General features: G+C 41.4%; 1 protein-coding gene across 2 annotated transcripts in view; it reads left to right on the top strand.

Annotated features, from left to right (window-relative positions):
* The window catches only part of DNAJC5B (DnaJ heat shock protein family (Hsp40) member C5 beta), a 219,325-nt gene extending 197,926 nt beyond the window's left edge, over positions 1-21,399 (top strand). For both annotated transcript variants that reach the window (XM_073583916.1, XM_073583917.1), the window contains one exon: positions 21,147-21,399. In XM_073583916.1, coding sequence (XP_073440017.1) covers positions 21,147-21,241 — 95 coding nt within the window. In that variant the 3' untranslated portion in view covers positions 21,242-21,399. The remainder of the gene's footprint in view (positions 1-21,146) is intronic.
* The last annotated feature ends 404 nt before the right edge of the window (positions 21,400-21,803 follow it).

The raw sequence follows: 21,803 nt of genomic DNA, 5'->3' as shown, positions 1-21,803 counted from the left end.
GCCGTTTCCTCCTATTCTTTTGATGTACAATACAAAATAATATTGTGGTACCGTGTTAGCCAGAAAAATAGATGTAAACACTTATGTCCCCCCAAAAAATTGAGAAAAGAAATTATATTTACAAGCAAGCTTTCAGGGCTCAGAAGGCCCATTCAATTGTAATCTAGCCTGATAAAGGGGCCTGCTGATCCCTGAAAGCTTGCTTGTAAATATAATTTCTCTGGTTAGCCAATAAAGGTATCACACCTTAAATGCTTTTCTAAATTTTTTGGGGAGACATAAGTGTTTACTCCCATTCGTTTAAAAGCCATAACTTTTTTATATTTTTCCATCAACATAGCCATATGATCACTTAGTTTTTGCGTTGTAATTTTGAATTACGCTATTCATTTTAACATACAATATATTGGAAAATGATTTAAAAAGAAATTCAAAGCATGTTGAAATTTTGAAAAATAAATGGAATTCTTCTATTGTTTCTATTGTTTCTTTTGTTTTATTTTTACGATGTTCTTTGAGTGAAAAAAAAGACTATCTGTACCACCACGATTATTGTGACACCAAACTTGTATACTTTTTTTTTATTTCAGTGATTCAACAAAATTCTGAAAGTTAAAATAATGATGCTTATGTCGCTATTTTTTGAGACCTGTAACTTTTTTACTTTTCCATAAATGAAGCTGTGCAAATGTTTGCGTTTTGTCTGGAAAGCTGAGTATTTTAGTGATAATATTTGGGGTTTTATATGACACTTTGATCTTTATTGCTGCTTTTTTGGAAGTGTTTAAGGTTTTTTTTCTCTTATTATAGTGCCTACAGTTCTGGGTAAAGTTATATTTTTATTGATCAGACTTTTAAGGATATAGTGATAACAAATATGCATATTTTCTATTTTTTACATTTCTTTTCCAATGGCAAAAATGAGTGGTTGATTTTAACTTTTTTGGTGTTTTTGTTTAACATTTTTTATACTTTGAAAGCTGTTTTATCATTATTTTTTTAGCACTTAAGGTGGACTTGAAGCTGAGATTGAATTTACTACAGTACTACTACAGTACTTTCCATAAATAGTTATGTTACCCCTTGCCACACATTTGCAAGGTACTAATCGATTATCATGGCAAGTAAGGGGCCTTCTGAAAGTCCCAATGTCTGATATGTGAGATATCCTATATTAGAGTATTGCAGTCCATTGCATAGTCAATCCTGTTGGGACTATTTAAGCATGTTAAACATTAAAAATTATTTTTACTAAAATGAAAAAAAAAGTTTAAATCACCCCTCTTTTCCCAAATGTAAATATTGAAATCTAAGAAATAAAAAATGGACATATTTGTTACTGCTGCATGCAAAATTGCTTTATATTCACAATCCCAAATATATCAGTTGGGGAAAAAGGTGGTTCAATTGCCTAAGTACCATAGTTAAAAATTTAATTTTTAATGAGTCAAATATTAAAATTTTCTTTACAAATTCAAGCAAAAAGGACAGACGTAGTGCGCTGAGAATGTGACCAAATAAGTAAATATTGTATAGGTACTAGCTGCAATCATATAAATTAAGTCAGTGTCATGTATTATATGAAAAGAGCCCAGTACACTGTGGTAAGCCTATGTTATCCAAAGCATGTTCATTGAATTCAAATTTGAAAAATAAAGTGCAGAAATTCATATGCAAATATACGACTCCACATAGTTAATTTATATAGTGCAAGTGCATAAATTGCAAAGCTTTGTAAGGCCGGGGTCACACTAACCAACGCAAAATACGGTCCGTAGTTTACATGCGTAATATGGATGAATGACCCCTAAATAGTGCTCCGTATGTCGTCCGTAAGCAAGGTGTGGTTGCGTATTTTGCGCATGTCAGCATCCGTTTGTAATCCGTATGGCATCCGTACGCAATCCGTATGGCGAGATTTTCTCGCTGCCTTGCAAAATGGACATTTAATGGTTTTGAGGCCTGTTAACTATTTAAATCATTAGCCTGCACCCTATTTATTGCCTCAGGAACAGATGGCTGCCTCCATTCTGTCCATTTGTGACCTTGCCTTCACTAGGTGTGTTGGTGTTCTATGTGCAACATGGCAAACAGTCTGAGTTTCAACACAACTGAGCAGGTTCTCTTCAACTGGCTTTTGTCACGCCGCTTTGGCCAACCATACCCAGTGATAGTGGATCCGCGGAGGAGGAGACGCATGTGGGTCCATCCACTTTGAGGCAACGACTCACAAGAGGTCATTTTCACCGCCTCTATTCTTCTATGCGGGAGCATCCTGTAAAATTCTACCAATACTGTCGCATGAGCCTTGCAACATTTGATTGACTCTTGGAGACAGTGCGCCCTGGGATAACCTTTCAGGACACAAGGATGCGCAAAGCTATATCTGCAGAGGAGCGACTTCTACTCACAATACGGTATGTACTACACAACCACATTCTCTATGTTCATAATGTGTTGGCCAAAGTATGTATTTTTGGCTTATTGGACTAAGTTTAATGCCCTCATCTTAGCCCACATATGTTTCAACTTACAGACCAGAATGTTATGTGTAATATGTACTCTATCACTTAGTAATTGTGCAACCAAATATGTGTGTGTTAGTCGCTCTGAATTCCTAACAAGTTTGGTATGTATGTACCTGTTTTTTTTATAATTTGTGCACTCTAAAATCTTCCTTTTCTGTTGTTTTTCAGCTTCCTGTCCACTGGCCTGTCTTATGCCGCCCTCCACCATGAGTTTCTCATTGGAAGATCTACCATTTCTGACATAGTCAGGTCAACATGTATTGAAATCTGGACAAGACTACATCAAGTCGTCATGCCCGAGCCCAGGATGGAAGACTGGTTGAGGATATCAAGGGACTTTGAGGAGGAATGCCAGTTTCCTAATTGTATTGGGGCCCTTGATGGCAAACATATCCGGGTGCGTAAGCCGCCGAACTCTGGCTCCCAATTCTTCAATTATAAACAATTCTTTTCTGTTGTATTGTTGGCTCTGGCCTACCCTCAATACAACTTTATAATTGTTGACATTGGGGCCTATGGAAGGACGGGAGACTCTCGAGTCTTCAATACTTCCATTATGGCTCGGCGCATACGCACCAACCAGTTGGATCTACCACCACCACGCCAGCTACCAGGCTCCACTCAAGAATCTGTCCCTTATGTCCTTGTGGCAGATGAGGCGTTTCAGTTAACACGCAATGTCATGAGGCCATATCCCCGGCGCAACCTTGACCACAGGCGCAGAATTTTTAACTTGCGCCTATCACGTGCTCGGCGACTGGTGGAGTGTTCCTTTGGCATTCTTTGTGCCAAATGGCAGGTACTCCAGTCTGCCATTCAGCTGAGTGAACAAAATGTTAATGAAGTAGTTAAAGCCTGTGTGGTTCTTCATAACTTCACCAGGATACATGATTGTTCCTCCTCTGCTGGTGTTGTGCGTAGGCCGGACAATGTGCGTAGGGTGAGACCACCTATCAACCCTCAACATAGACCGCTCTCTGGGCTCAAAGTGCGTCATATTTTCACTAATTACTTTATGTCACCTGAGGTGGAAATTTCTTGGCAAGAGCATGCTGTATCTATGTTATAATTTTTGGTTTTATGTGTGTCTAAATATATATATTTATACCCCTTCTGATTCTATGACTGTTTAATTGCAGTGGTAAGCGTATGTTAGTATGCTGACACGGTTTTTGAGAATTGAGACAGAGACGTAAATTGTAGTAGACAAATTTTTAATTTTGCCTTTTTTTTGTTTTGCTTTTTTTAAAGGCAAACATATTATTGCCATATGATAACTGGGGCAATGGGCCAAATTGGCTTTTTTGCAGATGTGAACATTTTAGAAAAATACAATTTTCACACATATCCAAAAAATACAGAATGCAATAACAAAATTGCTACATTAGACATTTTGAATCCAAAGGAAAACAGAGGTGGTGTCCATCAGCAAAATTATATAAAAAAGATAAAACTCATATTTATTAGGAAGGTTTTCAAATCATATTAATAAGCCACCATGACAGGCAAGGCTATTTACACGTTTCTGACACATATTACATGTCTGTAAAAAAGACAATATTTCACCGTGCTATACTGGGAAAGTCAAAGGATCAAAATAGACTACTCACTTGATAATGCATAGAAAAGGCATGCTGTCCATATTCAGTTAGTCACTTTTTTGGCAGCTAACTATATTCCCAAATCAAGGCGAACAGCCTGAAGAACATCACGCTCTCTCTATGTATTATCAAGTGAGTAGTCTATTTTGATCCTTTGACTTTCCCAGTATAGCGCGGTGAAATATTGTCTGTTGTACAGACATGTAATATGTGTCAGAAACGCGTAAGGTAGCCTTGCCTGTCATAGTGGCTTATTAATATGCTTTGAAAACCTTCCTAATAAATGTGAGTTGTATCTTTTTTATATAATTTTGCTGATGGAGACCACCTCTTTTTTCCTTTGGATTGGGATTTAGAGCACCACTTGAACCACACTGGACATCTCCTGGCATCAGACCGCTTATGGACACTGATGTACGGTATGCGTAAAGAATTTGCATGTTTTTATGCTCTTCTAAATTGTGGTAAGATGGGGAAGGAGAAGTTGGAAGAGCAGCCTGTGGTTGCTGCTGGCTACTTTGGCCAACATCGCCCTGTGTGGGGGCATACTTTGCCCATGATGTGGGTAGTGTCCTTCCTCCTGGGATTGTTGGGAGTACTGACCAGAGTAATAATGAAGAGGGGCATCTTGATGGCTCGGGTAGGCCTGTGTCTCATACCCACCAATATAGCCATGTCGTCCCCAACCAGGTTGGGACCAGCCTCCAACACTGGGTGGGAAAAAGTGGCCATATTGGTGGGGTTGGCTAGAGGCAGACATATGTTGCTGGTGTTGTAAAGGTTGGGTAGGGGGAGGAATGGGGTGAGGTGTAGGCCCACGTATTTGAGGATCCTCGGAGCCTGCTTGAGCAAGCATCTGTGTGGGTGGTCTCATGCGCATTAGATTTCTGGGGGGAAGCTGCCACCTCTCCATATATTCAAACAGCTCATATGGGGTATTGGGGGGTGTGCTTGCATCAAGCAGGATCTGAAAACATCCTCGAATACGAAGCCTCACCTCACGGGAAAGGGCACGTAGATAAAGGGCCAGGCTACGTGAGTATGCCTCCTCCCCATCATCTGTATTCACTCTAGCCAGATAGTTGAGGACCCCTGTGTCCACATTGGTCCGGGTATCTTGGGCAGGGATCTGGCGCCTTCTTCGTCCTCGCCGGGATGGTCCAGCAGGCTGTGGGGAGCCCCGGATCTGGGCAGTTGGGCTGCTGCTCATGTTGTCCTGCTCCTCTAGGATGGGTGATGGTGCAGCAACAGACGGTCCTGGTGGTGGGGTTTGTGGCGCAGGCAATGGGTTCTCCTGAGAGGATTCTTCACCCATGCTTCTTGTAGGGGAGAAGATGGGCCAGCCACCTCATCCCCTACAGGATCAATGATGGGCTTTGTATCCGAGACCGTTCCTCTATCCGTAAGGTTTGACTGAGTTCTGTTATGAAATAGAACAGAGGCAAAAAATAAATCAATATTTTTGGCCCTGTAAAGTATCTATGTAATGTGGTGTGAGGTATCTACTTACGGTCTCAGATCCAGAATAGGGGCGAGGAAGGAGAGGCGGTCGTAATAGATGCATTTTCTCTTTATGTATCCGGCATCACCACTCCTGGACCGCTGCTGACGTTCCCGCCTGTATTGGTCGCGGATGCTGCACCACCGTCTCATCACATCTTCCACTGCAATGTGACAGGAAATATTATCAATTTCACATATTTGATATGTCAATTTGCTACCAGTAGCCTAGGCATGTGGCCTTCTGGGGTGTGCTTTCTACCCAGGGAGGCATATCTAATTGGCCCATCCAGCCCAGATACACAGGCTCACAATAGTTCATGTATCAAGTAACTACACTTAATAACTTGGTTGGCTAGGAGGATGAGGATCTTGTGGCCTGTGCCAAATGATGGCAGTGTAAAACCATGGGTCACATCAAAATCTACCCGCCTCATGAGGAAAAAAGTACAAGCACAGGAAGGGGGGGGGTGGCCGATTCTATATGCCTCTTTTGATGTGAGGTATTTGTAAACTGTTTTTGGGTTGTACTTATTCAGTTTCTGTTGCTCCTCACGTGGCCGATCACCAAAATCATGGAACATCTGGCGACATATGCACCTCCATGATGCCTCCTTTCTTGCCCGGTTGGCATAATGGGCATCATGTTGGTCCCAGAGTTCTGGCCGCTCCTGCACTAATACTATAAGCATCTCCACATTAAGGAAATATGGCGCCATGACGCTGCTGTACTCCGTGGAGGCGCACTTCCTGGATGTCTGGAGCGCTTTTTGAGCTCAATTGCATGTCTAGGCTTCCTGATGATGGATTGGCCCATTTCCTGTCACCAGCCAAAAGACCTGCATATTTCTCGCAAGTCACACGTGTGGTCCGTGTGTAATCTGTATTTTTTGCGCACCCATAGACTTGCATTGACGTAATACGGCCGTAGTACGCTGACAATCGCAGCATGCTGTGATTGGCACGGACCGTAGAATACGGCCGAGAAATATATGGCTGTTGGGAGCAAACCCATAGAGAATCATTTGTCTGTGTGTAATGCGTGCTTATAACGCCTCTCACTCGTCCGTATTCCTCTCTAGTGTGACCCCGGCCTAAGTATCAATTTCATGTGTCTCCTATGCTGTGAGCTTTTTGACTCTTAATGCCCCCTTCTCCCTTACTGCTTGGTGATGTTATAGATCATAAACTTTCATAGGATTCATTTAGACTCTTATCCAGACCAAAAATGCTTTTATTGTGAGTTGAGTTTCCACTTTGCAATTTATGCACTAGCACTTTATAAATTAACTATGTAGAGTCGTATATTTGCATATGAATTTCTGCACTTTATTTTTTAAATCTGAATACTCTGAACATGCTTTGGCTATCATAGGCTTGCTACAGTGTACTGGGCTAGTTTCATATAATACATGACGCTGATTTAATATATGTGATTGCTGCTAGTACCTATACAATATTTACTTACTTGGTCACATTGTCAGCACACTACGTCTGCCCTTTTTGCTTGAATTTTTAAAAACTCAAGCAAAACTCATTAAAAATGGCTCATTAAAAATTAAATTTTTAAATAGTTATGCAATTGAACATCAGCTTTTCCAAAATGATATATTTGGGATTGTGAATACAGTATATCTATTAGTGTGGTGGTGTATTGCCCCTATTTCTTATAGACAGTGTTAAAAGATGCATAATTCCTTGAATTAATAAAATCTTGAAAGATTTATCCCATATGGGGAACACCAAAAATAGAAAAATAATCAAAACTCAAGAATTGGCATTTTTCAGTCAATGCAATTCCCTAAAAACAACAGGAGGGAAGGATCCATCGAGAAAATAGCAGTCTAAAAAATAACTTTTAAACCATTATTTAAACCATGGACGGCACAAAGTTGTCAGGCAAAAAAACACATTGTTGTCAGATCAACGCGTTTCGACTTTGCAGTCTTCGTCAAGATCTTGATTAAAAGTTATTTTTTAGACTGCTATTTTCTCGCTGGATCCTTCCCTCCTGTTGTTACATATGTTTGCTTCAATGGAACCGTGCTGAGTGCCAGCTGTCTAACGAGGAGTCTACACAGTGGTGAGCTGACTTCACAGTTTTTCTTTAATTCCCTAAAAAGCTATGAAAATTTGATGTAACTCAAAAAGATAATAAATGGATATTACGCAGGTCTATCAATGAAAGAGCAAGAAAGTTATGGGTCTTAGAAAATGGAGACACAACCATAGTTTTATTTTTTACAAATTTCTGCCATTATTGCCCCTTAAACATAAAAAACTTTATAAATTTGGTATAATCATAATTGTTTTGATATTAAGAATCATGATGCCAGGTTATTTTTACCACACATTGAATGTCTTAAAAAGACAACCCCCAAAACAATGGTAGTATTGCTTTTTTTTCACCAATTCATCCTGCTTAGAATTTTGTCTGTGTTTTTCAGTACATTATATGGGAAGATGAATAATAAAATTGAAAACTACAACTCTTCCTGCAAAAAACAAGCCCTCATACATGAGGGGAAAATAAAAAGTTATGGTTCTTGGAAAAAAGGGAAAAAAAAAAAAATCACAAACAAATTAAAAAAAACAATCCTTAACCCCTTCACCCCCAAGGGTGGTTTGCACGTTCATGACCGGGCCAATTTTTACAATTCTGACCACTGTACCTTTATGAGGTCATAACTCTGGAACGCTTCTATGGATCCCGGTGATTCTGACATTGTTTTCTCGTGACATACTGTACTTCATGTTAGTGGTAAAATTTCATTCAAATAACTTGCGTTTATTTGTGAAAAAAACGGAAATTTGGCAAAAATTTTGAAAATTTTGCAATTTTCCAACTTTGAATTTTTATGCCCTTAAATCACAGAGATACGGCACACAAAAAACTTGGTAACTAACATTTCCCACATGTTTACTTTACATCAGCACAATTTTGGAACCAAAATTTTTTTTTCTTAGGAAGTTATAAGGGTTAAAAGTTGACCAGCGATTTCTCATTTTTACAACACCATTTTATTTTTAGGACCACATCACATTTGAAGCCACTTTGAGGGGTCTATATGATAGAAAATACCCAAAAGTGACACCATTCTAAAAACTGCACCCCTTAAGGTGCTCAAAACCACATTCAAGAAGTTTATTAACCCTTTAGGTGCGTCACAGGAATTTTTTTGAATATTTTAAAAAAAATGAACATCTAACTTTTTTTCACAAAAAAAATACTTCAGGTTCAATTTTTTTTATTTTACCAAGGGTAACAGGAGAAATTGGACTGCAAAAGTTATTGTGCAATTTGTCCTGAGTACGCTGATACCTGATTTGTGGGGGGGAACGACTGTTTCGGCGCATGGCAGAGCTCAGAATGGAAGGAGCGCCGTTTGACTTTTTCAATGCAAAATTGGCTGGAATTCAGATCGGACGCCATGTCACGTTTGGAGAGTCCCTGATATACCTAAACAGTGGAAACCCCCTACAAGTGACCCCATTTTGGAAACTAGACCCCCCAAGGAACTTATCTAGATATGTGGTGAGAACTTTGAACCCACAAGGGCTTTACAGAAGTTTATAACGTACAGCGGTACAATTAAAAAATCATATTTTTTCCACAAAAATGATCTTTTCACCCCAATTTGTATTTTCCCAAGGGTAACAGGACCCTAAAAGTTATTGTGCATTTTGTCCTGAGTATGCTGATACCCCACATGTGGGGGTAAACCACTATTTGGGCGCATGGCAGAGCTCGGAAGGGAAGCAGCGCCATTTGACGTTTTTGGCTGGAATTGAAATCGGACATCATGTCGCGATTGGAAAACCCCTGATGTACCAAAACAGTGGAAACCCCCCACAAATGACACCATTTTGGAAACTAGACCCCCTAAGGAACTTATCTAGATGTGTGGTGAGAACTTTGAACCCCCAAGGGCTTCACAGAAGTTTATAACATAAAGCCGTACAATTAAAAAATCATATTTTTTCCAAAAAAATGATCTTTTCACCCTCAATTCTTATTTTTCCAAGGGTAACAGCACCCTAAAAGTTATTGTGCAATTTGTCCTGAGTACGCTGATACCCCACATGTGGGGGTAAACCACTATTTGGGCGCATGGCAGAGCTCGGAAGGGAAGCAGCACCATTTGACATTTTTGGCTGGAATTGAGATCGGACACCATGTCGCGATTGGAAAACCCCTGATGTACCTAAACAGTGGAAACCCCCCACAAATGACACCATTTTGGAAACTAGACCCCCAAAGGAACTTATCTAGATGTGTGGTGAGCACTTTGAACCCCCCAGTGCTTCACAGAAGTTTATAACGCCCGGGCGTGAAAATAAAAAATTCGTATTTTTTCCACAAACATGATCTTTTAGTCACCATTTTTTTATTTTCCCAAGGGTAACAGGAGAAATTGGACCCCAAAAGTTGTTGTCCAATTTGTCCTGAGTATGCTGATACCCCATATGTGGGAGAAAACTACTGTATGGGAACACGTCGGGGATCGGAAGTGAAGTAGTGACGTTTTGGAATGCAGACATTGATGGAATGGTCTGCGGGTGTCATGTTGCCTTTGGAGAGCCCCTAATGTACCTAAACAGTGGAAACCCCCCACAAATGACCCCATTTTGAAAACTAGACCCCCTAAGGAACTTATCTAGATGTGAGGTGAGCACTTTGAACCCCCAAGGGCTTCACAGAAGTTTATAATGCCAGGGCATGAAAATAAAAAAATCGTATTTTTTCCACAAACATGATCAATTATTCCCCAATTTTTTTATTTTCCCAAGGGTAACAGGAGAAATTGAACCCCAAAAGTTGTTGTCCAATTTGTCCTGAGTAAGCTGACACCCCATATGTGGGAGAAAACTACTGTATGGACACACATCAGGGCTAGGAAGGGAAGTAGTGACGTTTTGGAATGCAGACATTGATGGAATGGTCTGCGGGTGTCATGTTGCCTTTGGAGAGCCCCTAATGTACCTAAACAGTGGAAACCCCCCACAAATGACCCCATTTTGAAAACTAGACCCCCTAAGGAACTTATCTAGATGTGTGGTGAGCACTTTGAACCCCCAAGGGCTTCACAGAAGTTTATAATGCCAGGGCATGAAAATAAAAAAATCGTATTTTTTCCACAAACATGATCAATTAGTCCCCAATTTTTTCATTTTCCCAAGGGTAACAGGCACTTTACCAGCTTACCTGGAGGAAAGGAGTCCCCCGCAGCAGCGCTGCACATTGCGCTGCCGTGGGGGGCTCAGGGAAGCACGGAGGGAGCCCCCTCCCTGCCGATGCTTCCCTTTAACTCCTGGTACACCGCGATCATGTTTGATCGCGGTGTGCAAGGGGTTAACGTGTCGGGGGCGGTCCGTGACCGCCCCTGACACATAGTACTGGGTGTCAGCTGTGATAATCAGCTGACACCCGGCCGCGATCAGCGGCGCTCACCACGTGGGCGCCGCTGATCGCGCTAGACGTACTATCCCGTCCATGGGCATAGGGGCCCGGGTCCCATGGACGGGATAGTACGTCTGATGTCAGGAAGGGGTTAAAGGGAATCAATCTGTCAATAGGCTCCAACCTCTTAAGCCTTCTATATGGGCATGTAGGTCATAGGAAGCTGAATAACATGATACCTTGATAATTGCAATCTGATGTCTTATTCCCAAGAAATCCACTTTTTTCTTAATATGTAAATGAGTAGTTAAGATATATGGGCCGTACACAGATCTCCCTGAGAATCTGCCTTCAGAACTTAAATTAAATGAAAGGAGGAGTTACCAATGTGAGACATGTTGATTAGGAGAACAGACTATCATTATATGTAGATTTCTCTGTAATAAGACATTAGATCGCAGGTATCAAAGTATCTTTTATTGAACTTCCTATGACCTACATGCCCATATAGATGGCTTATGAGGGTTGTTCCTACTGATAGATTCCCATTAAGGGTTCATCTGGGGAGGCATGTGGACAGGTCTGGACACACGCTCCTACATCATCTGTCATTTGGAGGAAAGGAGAGATGTGCAGAGTAAAAGGTTTGAGTGATTGAATTCAAATCCTGGTACATAAAAATTGGGAGGCTCCTATATACATAAGATGGCTTGCCAATCCCACTGAAATTGACATATTTGGCTGAGTTTAATGTTTATAGGGGGGTGTTAGGGCTCCCATACACATTGAATTAAATCAGCCCAAACTATCCAACAGTCTAATATCTGTGTGGTCTCCTGACTATGTGAATACATCACTAGAGCCATCAATAGTACATGAATACAGCACCAGAACAACCATCAAGAAGATGTCACAACAATCCTATCAGCACAGGAATACAAACCAGAACCACCAGTAGTATATATGTATGTCCCGAGCATCACTATCCATACAGGAATATGGCACCAAAACCACCATCAGTGTTGCATGATGGATGTGAAAACCATCATACATATCCCTATATAATGAAACTAGCTGAAGAGCCCGGCGCTGCCCGGGCATAGTAACAAACTGTGGTTAGTTATAACAAATTATAATTATCCTCCATCCCATAGTCCCGTGCCCATATACCCATCATACATATCCTTCATCCCATATTCCCATGCCCATATACTCATCATACATATTCTCCATCCCATAGTCGAGTGCCCATATACCCATCACACATCTTTCATCTCAGAGTCCCATGCCCATATACCCATCATACATATCCTCCATCCCATAGTCCCGTGCCCATATACCCATCATACATATCCGCCATCCCATAGTTCCGTGCCTATATACCCGTCATACATATCCTCCATCCCATAGTCCAGTGCCCATATACCCATCACACATCCTCCATCCCATAGTCCCGTGCCCATATACCCATCATACATATCCTCCATCCCATAGTCCAGTGCCCATATACCCATCACACATCCTCCATCCCACAGTCCAGTGCCCATATACCCATCACACATCCTCCATCCCATAGTCAACCATTATGACATCATAATGAGCGGCGGGGCTTGATGACATCAGCGTCGCCATGGCAACCATTGTGACATCATAATGAGGGGCGGGGCTTGATACGCACACAGTTTCCCCATTATGTAGATAGGGGCATTATGACATCATAATGAGGGGCAGGGCTTGACGCGCGCACACTTTTTACCCATTATGTAGACGGGGCAAAATTGTTTGGTGAATTGGAACGCGTGGGGTTAAAATTTTGCCTCACAACATAGCTTAGGACGCTCTCAGGGTCCAGACGTGTGACTGTGCCAAATTTTGTGGCTGTAGCTGCGACGGTGCGGATGCCTATCCCGGACATACACACATACACACACACATACATACATACATACATACACACTTTGAGCTTTATATATTAGATTTGTTTAGCTTCCATTTGAGTATCAGCCAAATGCCACACTCCTTAATTGAAACCAAACGGCCCCCATTATAGTTAAGCAATATTAGTTTCCATGACTGTCCTTGGGTTTAACATTTAAAATATAGGATGTCAGGGATGAATATCGGTCTTTTTCCCTGGGATCGTGTAAATGGTCTGCAAGCAATGAATGATTCCATATCTAACAATGAAAACACACTCACCTCTAAAGTAGACCACTTTTTTTACTCTTTTGGTGAAACAGGTAACAATTCTAGTGGGAGTCGTTGTCAGAGCTTGTTACCTGACCCATGGGAGGGGAGGGGTGCGTTAAAGGTACTGTTTAACCCCTTCCTGACATCCGACGTACTATCCCGTCCACGGTACCCGGGCCCGTATGACCGTGGACGGGATAGTACGTCTACCGCGATCAGCGGCGCCCACGTGGTGAGCGCCGCTGATCGCGGCCGGGTGTCAGCTGATTATCACAGCTGACACCCGGCACTATGTGTCAGGGGCGTCACGGACCGCCCCCGACACGTTAACCCCTTGCACACCGCGATCAAACATGATCGCGGTGTACCGGGAGTTAAAGGGAAGCATCGGCAGGGAGGGGGCTCCCTCCGTGCTTCCCTGAGCCCCCCACGGCAGCGCAATGTGCAGCGCTGCTGCGGGGGGGCTCCTATCCTCCAGGCCCCCGAATCCAAGATGGCGACGGGGGCCTTCGGGGACCTGAGGAAGCTGGCTTCCTCAGTGCCTGCAAAGCGCAGGCAAGAGGAAGTCTGCTTCAATGCCTGTGACAGATTGCTGATCTGTCACAGTGATCTGTGATGTGACAGATCAGCGATCTGTCACAGGACAGTGATGTCCCACCTGGGACTATGTAATAAAGTAAAAAAAAAATTAAAAAAAAATGTAAAAATAAATTTAAAAAAATCGCCAAATAAATTAGTAAAAAAAAAAAAAAATATTCCCCAATAAATTCATTTTTTGAAAATAATAAAAAAAAAACCAATAAAAGTACACATATTAGGTATCGCCGCGTCCGTAATGACCCGCCCTATAAAACTGTCCCATTAGTTAACCCTTTTAGCGAACCCCTTAAAAAATAAAAATAAAAAACGAAGCAAAAAATAATGATTTATTATCATACCGCCAAACAAAAAGTGTAATAACGCGCGATCAAAAAGACGCATATAAATATCCATGGTACCTCTGAAAACGTCATCTTGTCCTGCAAAAAACGAGCCGCCACACAGCATCATCAGCGAAAAAATAAAAAAGTTATAGCTCACAGAATAAAGCGATGCAAAAATAATTATTTTTTATATAAAATAGTTTTCATTGCATAAAACCGACAAAAACATAAAAAAACGACCTAAATGAGGTATCGCTGTAACTGTACTGACCCGAAGAATAAAACCGCTTTATCAATTTTACCGCACGCGGAATGGTGTAAACGCACGCCCCAAAAGAAATTCATGAAACGCTGGTTTTTGTTCATTCTGCGTCCCAAAAATAGGAATAAAAAGCGATCAAAAAATGTCACGTGCCCGAAAATGGTACCAATAAAAACGTCAACTCGTCCCGCAAAAAATAAGACCTCACATGACTCAGTGGGTCAAAATACGGAAAAATTATAGCTCTCAAAATGTGGTGATGCAAAAACTATTTTTACAATAAAAAGCGTCTTTTAGCGTGTGACAGCCGCCAAAAATAAAAACCGCCATAAATAGTAAATCAAACCCCCCGTTATCATCCCCTTAGTTAGGGAAAAATAATAAAACTAAAAAAAAGTATTTATCTCCATTTTCCCGTTAGGGTAAGGCTGTGTGCACACGCTGCGGATTAGGTGCGGATTCATCCGCGCGGATTTTGTAAAATCCACACGTGAAACCGCAGGTCAAAAGACCTGCGGTTTTACCTGCAGATTGCTCTGCGGTTTTGTCCTGCGGTTTTTCATCTCCTCAATAGAGGAGATGGCAAACCGCAGGAGAATCCGCAGAAAGAATTGACATGTCAATTCTTTCTGCGGATTGAAAACCGCAGATAATCCGCGCGGAAAATTCCGCACCGTCTGCACTGCGGTTTTTGATTCCCATAGGGAATCATGGTACTGGGGTCCGCAGCAGCCAAAACCGCTGCGGAACCGCAGCAAAATCCGCAGCATGTGCACACAGCCTTAGGGTTAGGGCTAGGGCTAGGGTTAGGGCTAGGGTTAGGGCTAGGGTTAGGGCTAGGGTTAGGGTTAGGGCTAGGGTTAGGGCTAGGGTTAGGGCTAGGGTTAGGGCTAGGGCTAGGGTTAGGGCTAGGGCTCAGATTAGGGTTAGGGGTGTGTTGGGGTTAGGGTTGGAGTTATAATTGGGGGTTTCCACTGTTTGGGCACATCAGGGGCTCTCCAAATGCAACATGGCGTCTGATCTCAATTCCAGCCAATTCTGAGTTGAAAAAGTCAAATGGTGCTCCTTCCCTTCCAAGCTCTGCCATGCGCCCAAACAGTGTTTTACCCCCACATGTAGGGTATCAGCCTACTCAGGACAAATTGTAAAACAATTTTTGGGGTCCAATTTCTCCTGTTACCCTTAGGAAAATAAAAAATTGGGGGCAAAAATATCATTTTTGTGGAAAAAAATTATTTTTTTATTTTCACGTCCGAGTGTTATAAACTTCTGTGAAGCACTTGGGGGTTCAAAGTGCTCACCACACATCTAGATAAGTTCCGTGGGGGGTCTAGTGTCCAAAATGGGGTCACTTGTGGGGAGTTTCAATAGTTTAGGTACATCAGGGGCTCTCCAAACGCACATGACACCCGCAGACCATTCCATCAAAGTCTGCATTCCAAAACGTCACTGCTTCCCTTCCGAGCCCCGACGTGTGTCCATACAGTAGTTTTCTCCCACATATGGGGCATCAGCGTACTCAGGCCAAATTGGACAACAACTTTTGGGGTCCAATTTCTCCTGTTACCCTTGGGAAAATGAAAAAATTGCGGACTAATTGATCATGTTTCTGGAAAAAATACGATTTTTTTATTTTCATGCCCTGGCATTATAAACTTCTGTGAAGCCCTTGGGGGTTCAAAGTGCTCACCTCACATCTAGATAAGTTCCTTAGTGGGTCTAGTTTTCAAAATGGGGTCATTTGTGGGGGGTTTCCACTGTTTAGGTACATTAGGGGCTCTCCAAAGGCAACATGACACCTGCAGACCATTCCATCAAAGTCTGCATACCAAAACGTCACTACTTTCCTTCCGAGCCCCGACGTGTGCCCATACAGTAGTTTTCACCCACATATGGGGTATCAGCATACTCAGGACAAATTGGCAACAACTTTTGGGGTCCATTTTCTCCTGGTACCCTTGGGAAAATAAAAAAATGGTGACTAAAAGATCATGTTTGTGGAAAAAATACGAATTTTTTATTTTCACGCCCGAGCGTTATAAACTTCTGTGAAGCACTGGGGGGGTCAAAGTGCTCACCACACATCTAGATAAGTTCCTTGGGGGGTCTAGTTTACAAAATGGTGTCATTTGTGGGGGTTTTCCACTGTTTAGGTACATTAGGGGCTCTCCAAAGGCAACATGACACCCGCAGACCATTCCATCAAAGTCTGCATTCCAAAACGTCACTACTTCCCTTCTGAGCCCCGACGTGTGCCCATACAGTAGTTTTCTCCCACATATGGGGTATCAGCATACTCAGGACAAATTGAACAACAACTTTTGGGGTCCAATTTCTCCTGGTACCCTTGGGAAAATAAAAAAATGGTGACTAAAAGATCATGTTTGTGGAAAAAATACGAATTATTTATTTTCACGCCCGGGCATTATAAACTTCTGTGAAGCACTGGGGGGGTCAAAGTGCTCACCACACATCTAGATAAGTTCCTTAGGGGGTCTAGTTTCCAATATGGTGTCATTTGTGGGGGGTTTCCACTGTTTTGGTACATCAGGAGTTTTCCAAACGCGACATGGTGTCCGATCTCAATTCCAGCCAAAAACGTCAAATGGCGCTGCTTCCCTTCCGAGCTCTGCCATGCGCCCAAATAGTGGTTTACCCCCACATGTGGGGTATCAGCGTACTCAGGACAAATTGCACAATAACTTTTAGGGTCCTGTTACCCTTGGAAAAATAAGAATTGAGGGTGAAAAGATCATTTTTGTGGAAAAAATATGATTTTTTAATTGTATGGCTTTATGTTATAAACTTCTGTGAAGCCCATGGGGGTTCAAAGTTCTCACCACACATCTAGATAAGTTCCTTAGGGGGTCTAGTTTCCAAAATGGTGTCATTTGTGGGGGATTTCCACTGTTTTGGTACATCAGGGGTTTTCCAAATGCGACATGGTGTCCGATCGCAATTCCAGCCAAAAACGTCAAATGGCGCTGCTTCCCTTCCGAGCTCTGCCATGCGCCCAAATAGTGGTTTACCCCCACATGTGGGGTATCAGCGTACTCAGGACAAATTGCACAATAACTTTTAGGGTCCTGTTACCCTTGGAAAAATAAGAATTGAGGGTGAAAAGATCATTTTTGTGGAAAAAATATGATTTTTTAATTGTATGGCTGTATGTTATAAACTTCTGTGAAGCCCATGGGGGTTCAAAGTTCTCACCACACATCTAGATAAGTTCCTTAGGGGGTCTAGTTTCCAAAATGGTGTCATTTGTGGGGGGTTTCCACTGTTTTGGTACATCAGGGGTTTTCCAAACGCGACATGGTGTCCGATCTCAATTCCAGCCAAAAACGTCAAATGGCATTGCTTCCCTTCCGAGCTCTGCCATGCACCCAAATAGTGGTTTACCCCCACATGTGGGGTATCAGCGTACTCAGGACAAATTGCACAATAACTTTTAGGGTCCTCTTACCCTTGGGAAACTAAAAATTGGGGTGAAAAGATCATTTTTGTGGAAAAAATATGATTTTTTAATTGTACCGCTGTACGTTATAAACTTCTGTAAAGCCCTTGTGGGTTCAAAGTTCTCACCACATATCTAGATAAGTTCCTTGGGGGGTCTAGTTTCCAAAATGGGGTCACTTGTAGGGGGTTTCCACTGTTTAGGTACATCAGGGACTCTCCAAACGTGACATGGCGTCCGATCTGAATTCCAGCCAATTTTGCATTGAAAAAGTCAAACGGCGCTCCTTCCATTCTGAGCTCTGCCATGCGCCGAAACAGTCGTTCCCCCCCACAAATCAGGTATCAGCGTACTCAGGACAAATTGCACAATAACTTTTGCAGTCTAATTTCTCCTGTTACCCTTGGTAAAATAAAAAAAATTGAACCTGAAGTATTTTTTTTGTGAAAAAAAGTTAGATGTTCATTTCTTTTTAAATATTCAAAAAAATTCCTGTGACGCACCTAATGGGTTAATAAACTTCTTGAATGTGGTTTTGAGCACCTTAAGGGGTTCAGTTTTTAGAATGGTGTCACTTTTGGGTATTTTCTATCATATAGACCCCTCAAAGTGGCTTCAAATGTGATGTGGTCCTAAAAATAAAATGGTGTTGTAAAAATGAGAAATCGCTGGTCAACTTTTAACCCTTATAGCTTCCTAACAAAAAAAAATTTTGGTTCCAAAATTGTGCTGATGTAAAGTAAACATGTGGGAAATGTTACTTATCAAGTTTTTTGTGTGCCGTATCTCTGTGATTTAAGGGCATAAAAATTCAAAGTTGGAAAATTGCAAAATTTTCAAAATTTTTGCCAAATTTCCATTTTTTTCACAAATAAACGCAAGTTATTTGAATGAAATTTTACCACTAACATGAAGTACAATATGTCACGAGAAAACAATGTCAGAATCACTGGGATCAATGGAAGCGTTCCAGAGTTTTGACCTCATAAAGGTACAGTGGTCAGAATTGTAAAAATTGGCCCGGTCATGAACGTGCAAACCACCCTTGGGGGTGAAGGGGTTAAAGATGGGCAGACCCTTGGATGTTCGGGTCCGGCAGCTTCAGCCGAATAGGTAAAAAAGTTTGGGTTTGGGAAACCAGAAGAGTAACCGGACCCCATTCATTTGAATGGGGGGGTTTGAACATCTGGTAAGATAGCCGCGGTTCCAACCATCCAGGTTGAAAACTGTTTATCCCCAGACATGGATTACGGCATGGGGCAGAACGACGGACAGGTGAGGGATATGTTTTTTTATTTTTGTTTTATTATTGGATACGATGGCTTTAATGGAATGAGCGATGGCTTGAGTATGGTTTAATTTAGAATCATTAAAGGAATCTGTGTCATTCGTTCAGTTAAAGGACTTTATTCTGGCTGTGTGTGTTTATTTACAATATAACTTTAGGTTTAGTAATGGATAGGTATCTTATAGATGCCTATTACTAAGCTGTGGGCTTTTTGTCACAGGACAACACAAAGGTGTCATCAACTCCAGAAATATGAACCCCACTTTCCACCACTACACTGCAAGTGGGAAGAGCCGGGCAAAGTGCCAGAATTGGCGAATCTAATAGAAGCGTCTTTTCTGGGCGGCTGTGGGATGCTGTTTTTAGGCTGGGGGGGTCAATATACATGGCCCTTTACCAGCGTGAGAATACCAGTCCCCAGCTGTCTGCTTTAGTAAGGCTGGTTGTCAAAAATGGGGGGACTTCACATAGTTTTTTTTATTTATTTAAAGCGCAGGTGTTGGCTGATGAATATTCCCATCAGCCGCTCCTGCTCTCGCTGCTATTAGCAGCAGCAGGCATAGGCTGATGGGAGCAGTAGTCCCATCAACCGATGTCAGTGACCGGAAGTAAACTTTATACCTCCGATCACAGCTAAGGGCTCACGCTGTAATTTGACAGCGTGGGAACCGGGGTTGTCTGACCAGCGGTAATGATTTTACCGCCGAACAGAAGCAGTGTTTGTCATGCTGTCAATCATATGACAGCGTGGCAAACACCCGCTGAGGTGTTCGGGAGGCCGAACCCTAACAGTAACACGGACTTCCTGGTGAAGTCTGTGTCGAGTGTCCTTTCCTGAACAATAGGTGTTTGGTACGGACACCAAACTTTACTGTTGCGGTTCAGCCATCTCTAGTCCTGTTACCTTAGCCTTTGACCCATTCCTTTATATGGGGGTTAAGGGTTCATGTGCAAGATGGGCACCATCAGCTTTATCTGCCGATGGCACCAAAACACCTTGTTCCTGCCTTGCCTTTTCACAAAATGCAAATGTGAGCTTTTCAAGTGTGAATGATCATATGCAAAGGAGATTGAAATAGAAAAAGGTACATTTCATTTCCACAATGTATTGGACTGATAAAGCGCATTATAAACTGCTAGGTATTTGAATCACAGGATATTCTATTTCAGAAACAATGTGTCTCCGACGTCATCTATTGAATTCCCATTTCATGTTATTAATAGATGCCACCACTATTTTAAAAACGTCACTTGCAAGTCTGTAAATCCTTGAGAAATATGGCTTATTGAAGCGTAGCTATTTGATTCTCGAGGAGATAGAAAAAGATCTGGTGCTATGTAAAGAAAGCAATATACTAAATTATTCCACAAATATGTTATAAAAATGCTTCAGAAGTGTATATTCCAGGGCTTAGACTTCAGTGTAGATTGTCCTAAGCAGAATATGCGTGAAAAGCTGAGATTTCATTCCACAAAGCAATAATGGTGAGCGAAACGTAATTAAATACACTAAAACATCTCAGCAAGAGATTTGCTGCAATGATACCTTATTTAGGAGTAGAAAGGAAAAAAAGATGTTGTATAGCTTCATGAGTGCCACATACAGTGCCTTGCGAAAGTATTCGGCTCCCTGGAACTTTTCAGCCTTTTCCCACATATCATGCTTCAAACATAAATATACCAAATGTAAATTTTTGGTGAAGAATCAACAACAAGTGGGACACAATTGTGAAATTGAACGAAATTTATTGGTTATTTTAAATTTTTGTAGAAATTCGAAAACTGAAAATGGGGCGTGCAATATTATTCAGCCCAAATTTATGACTTGCTGATATCTAATATTGTGATAAAATGTATGGTTTATATATAACTACTATACTTCTTATTTACTGTAATATATTTAATAAATACTGTATATGTTCAGTATTCTAGTTTCTTTTCAAAATCATAAAAGTTATTTAATATTAATTTTAGTTCTATGTTATTTTTGTCCTAGATGGTCAAACTCCTATTGTAATGCAACCAACAAATGCAAATGAGAAAACACAGCTGATTGGAGACAATCGACGTACTTACCAAACGGATTCCTAAACAGTAAAAGCTGAACTGCAATTATGTTACCATGACAAGTTATAAAAATCACTCTAAACAGACAGTATATAGTTTTAGATGCACATATGTAATATGGATGTATTTTTACTATAAAGGTTTCTTGAATAATAAATGCACTACATGCACAATACAATTAAACTAAATTGTCTTCAGGGTTTTTTTTAAATGTACTCATGTTATGGTCAGGGTCCTCACCTACAGTTGTGGCCAAAAGTATTTACACCCCTGCAATTTTGTCAGATAATATTCAGTTTCTTCCTGAAAATGATTGCAAACACAAATTCTTTGGTATTATTATCTTCATTTAATTTGTCTTAAACGAAAAAACACAAAAGAGAATGAAGCAAAAAGCAAAACATTGATCATTTCACACAAAACTCCAAAAATGGGCCAGACAAAAGTATTGGCACCCTCAGCCTAATACCTGGTTGCACAACCTTTAGCCAAAATAACTGCGACCAACCGCTTCCGGTAACCATCAATGAGTTTCTTACAATGCTCTGCTGGAATTTTAGACCATTCTTCTTTGGCAAACTGTTCC

Source organism: Dendrobates tinctorius, unplaced genomic scaffold, assembly GCF_039654945.1.
Source record: "Dendrobates tinctorius isolate UK_male_01 unplaced genomic scaffold, ASM3965494v1 ptg000082l, whole genome shotgun sequence".
NCBI lineage: Eukaryota > Metazoa > Chordata > Amphibia > Anura > Dendrobatidae > Dendrobates > Dendrobates tinctorius.
The sequence above is the reverse complement of the archived record's forward strand: the minus strand, read 5'-3'. Positions and strand labels throughout refer to the sequence as shown.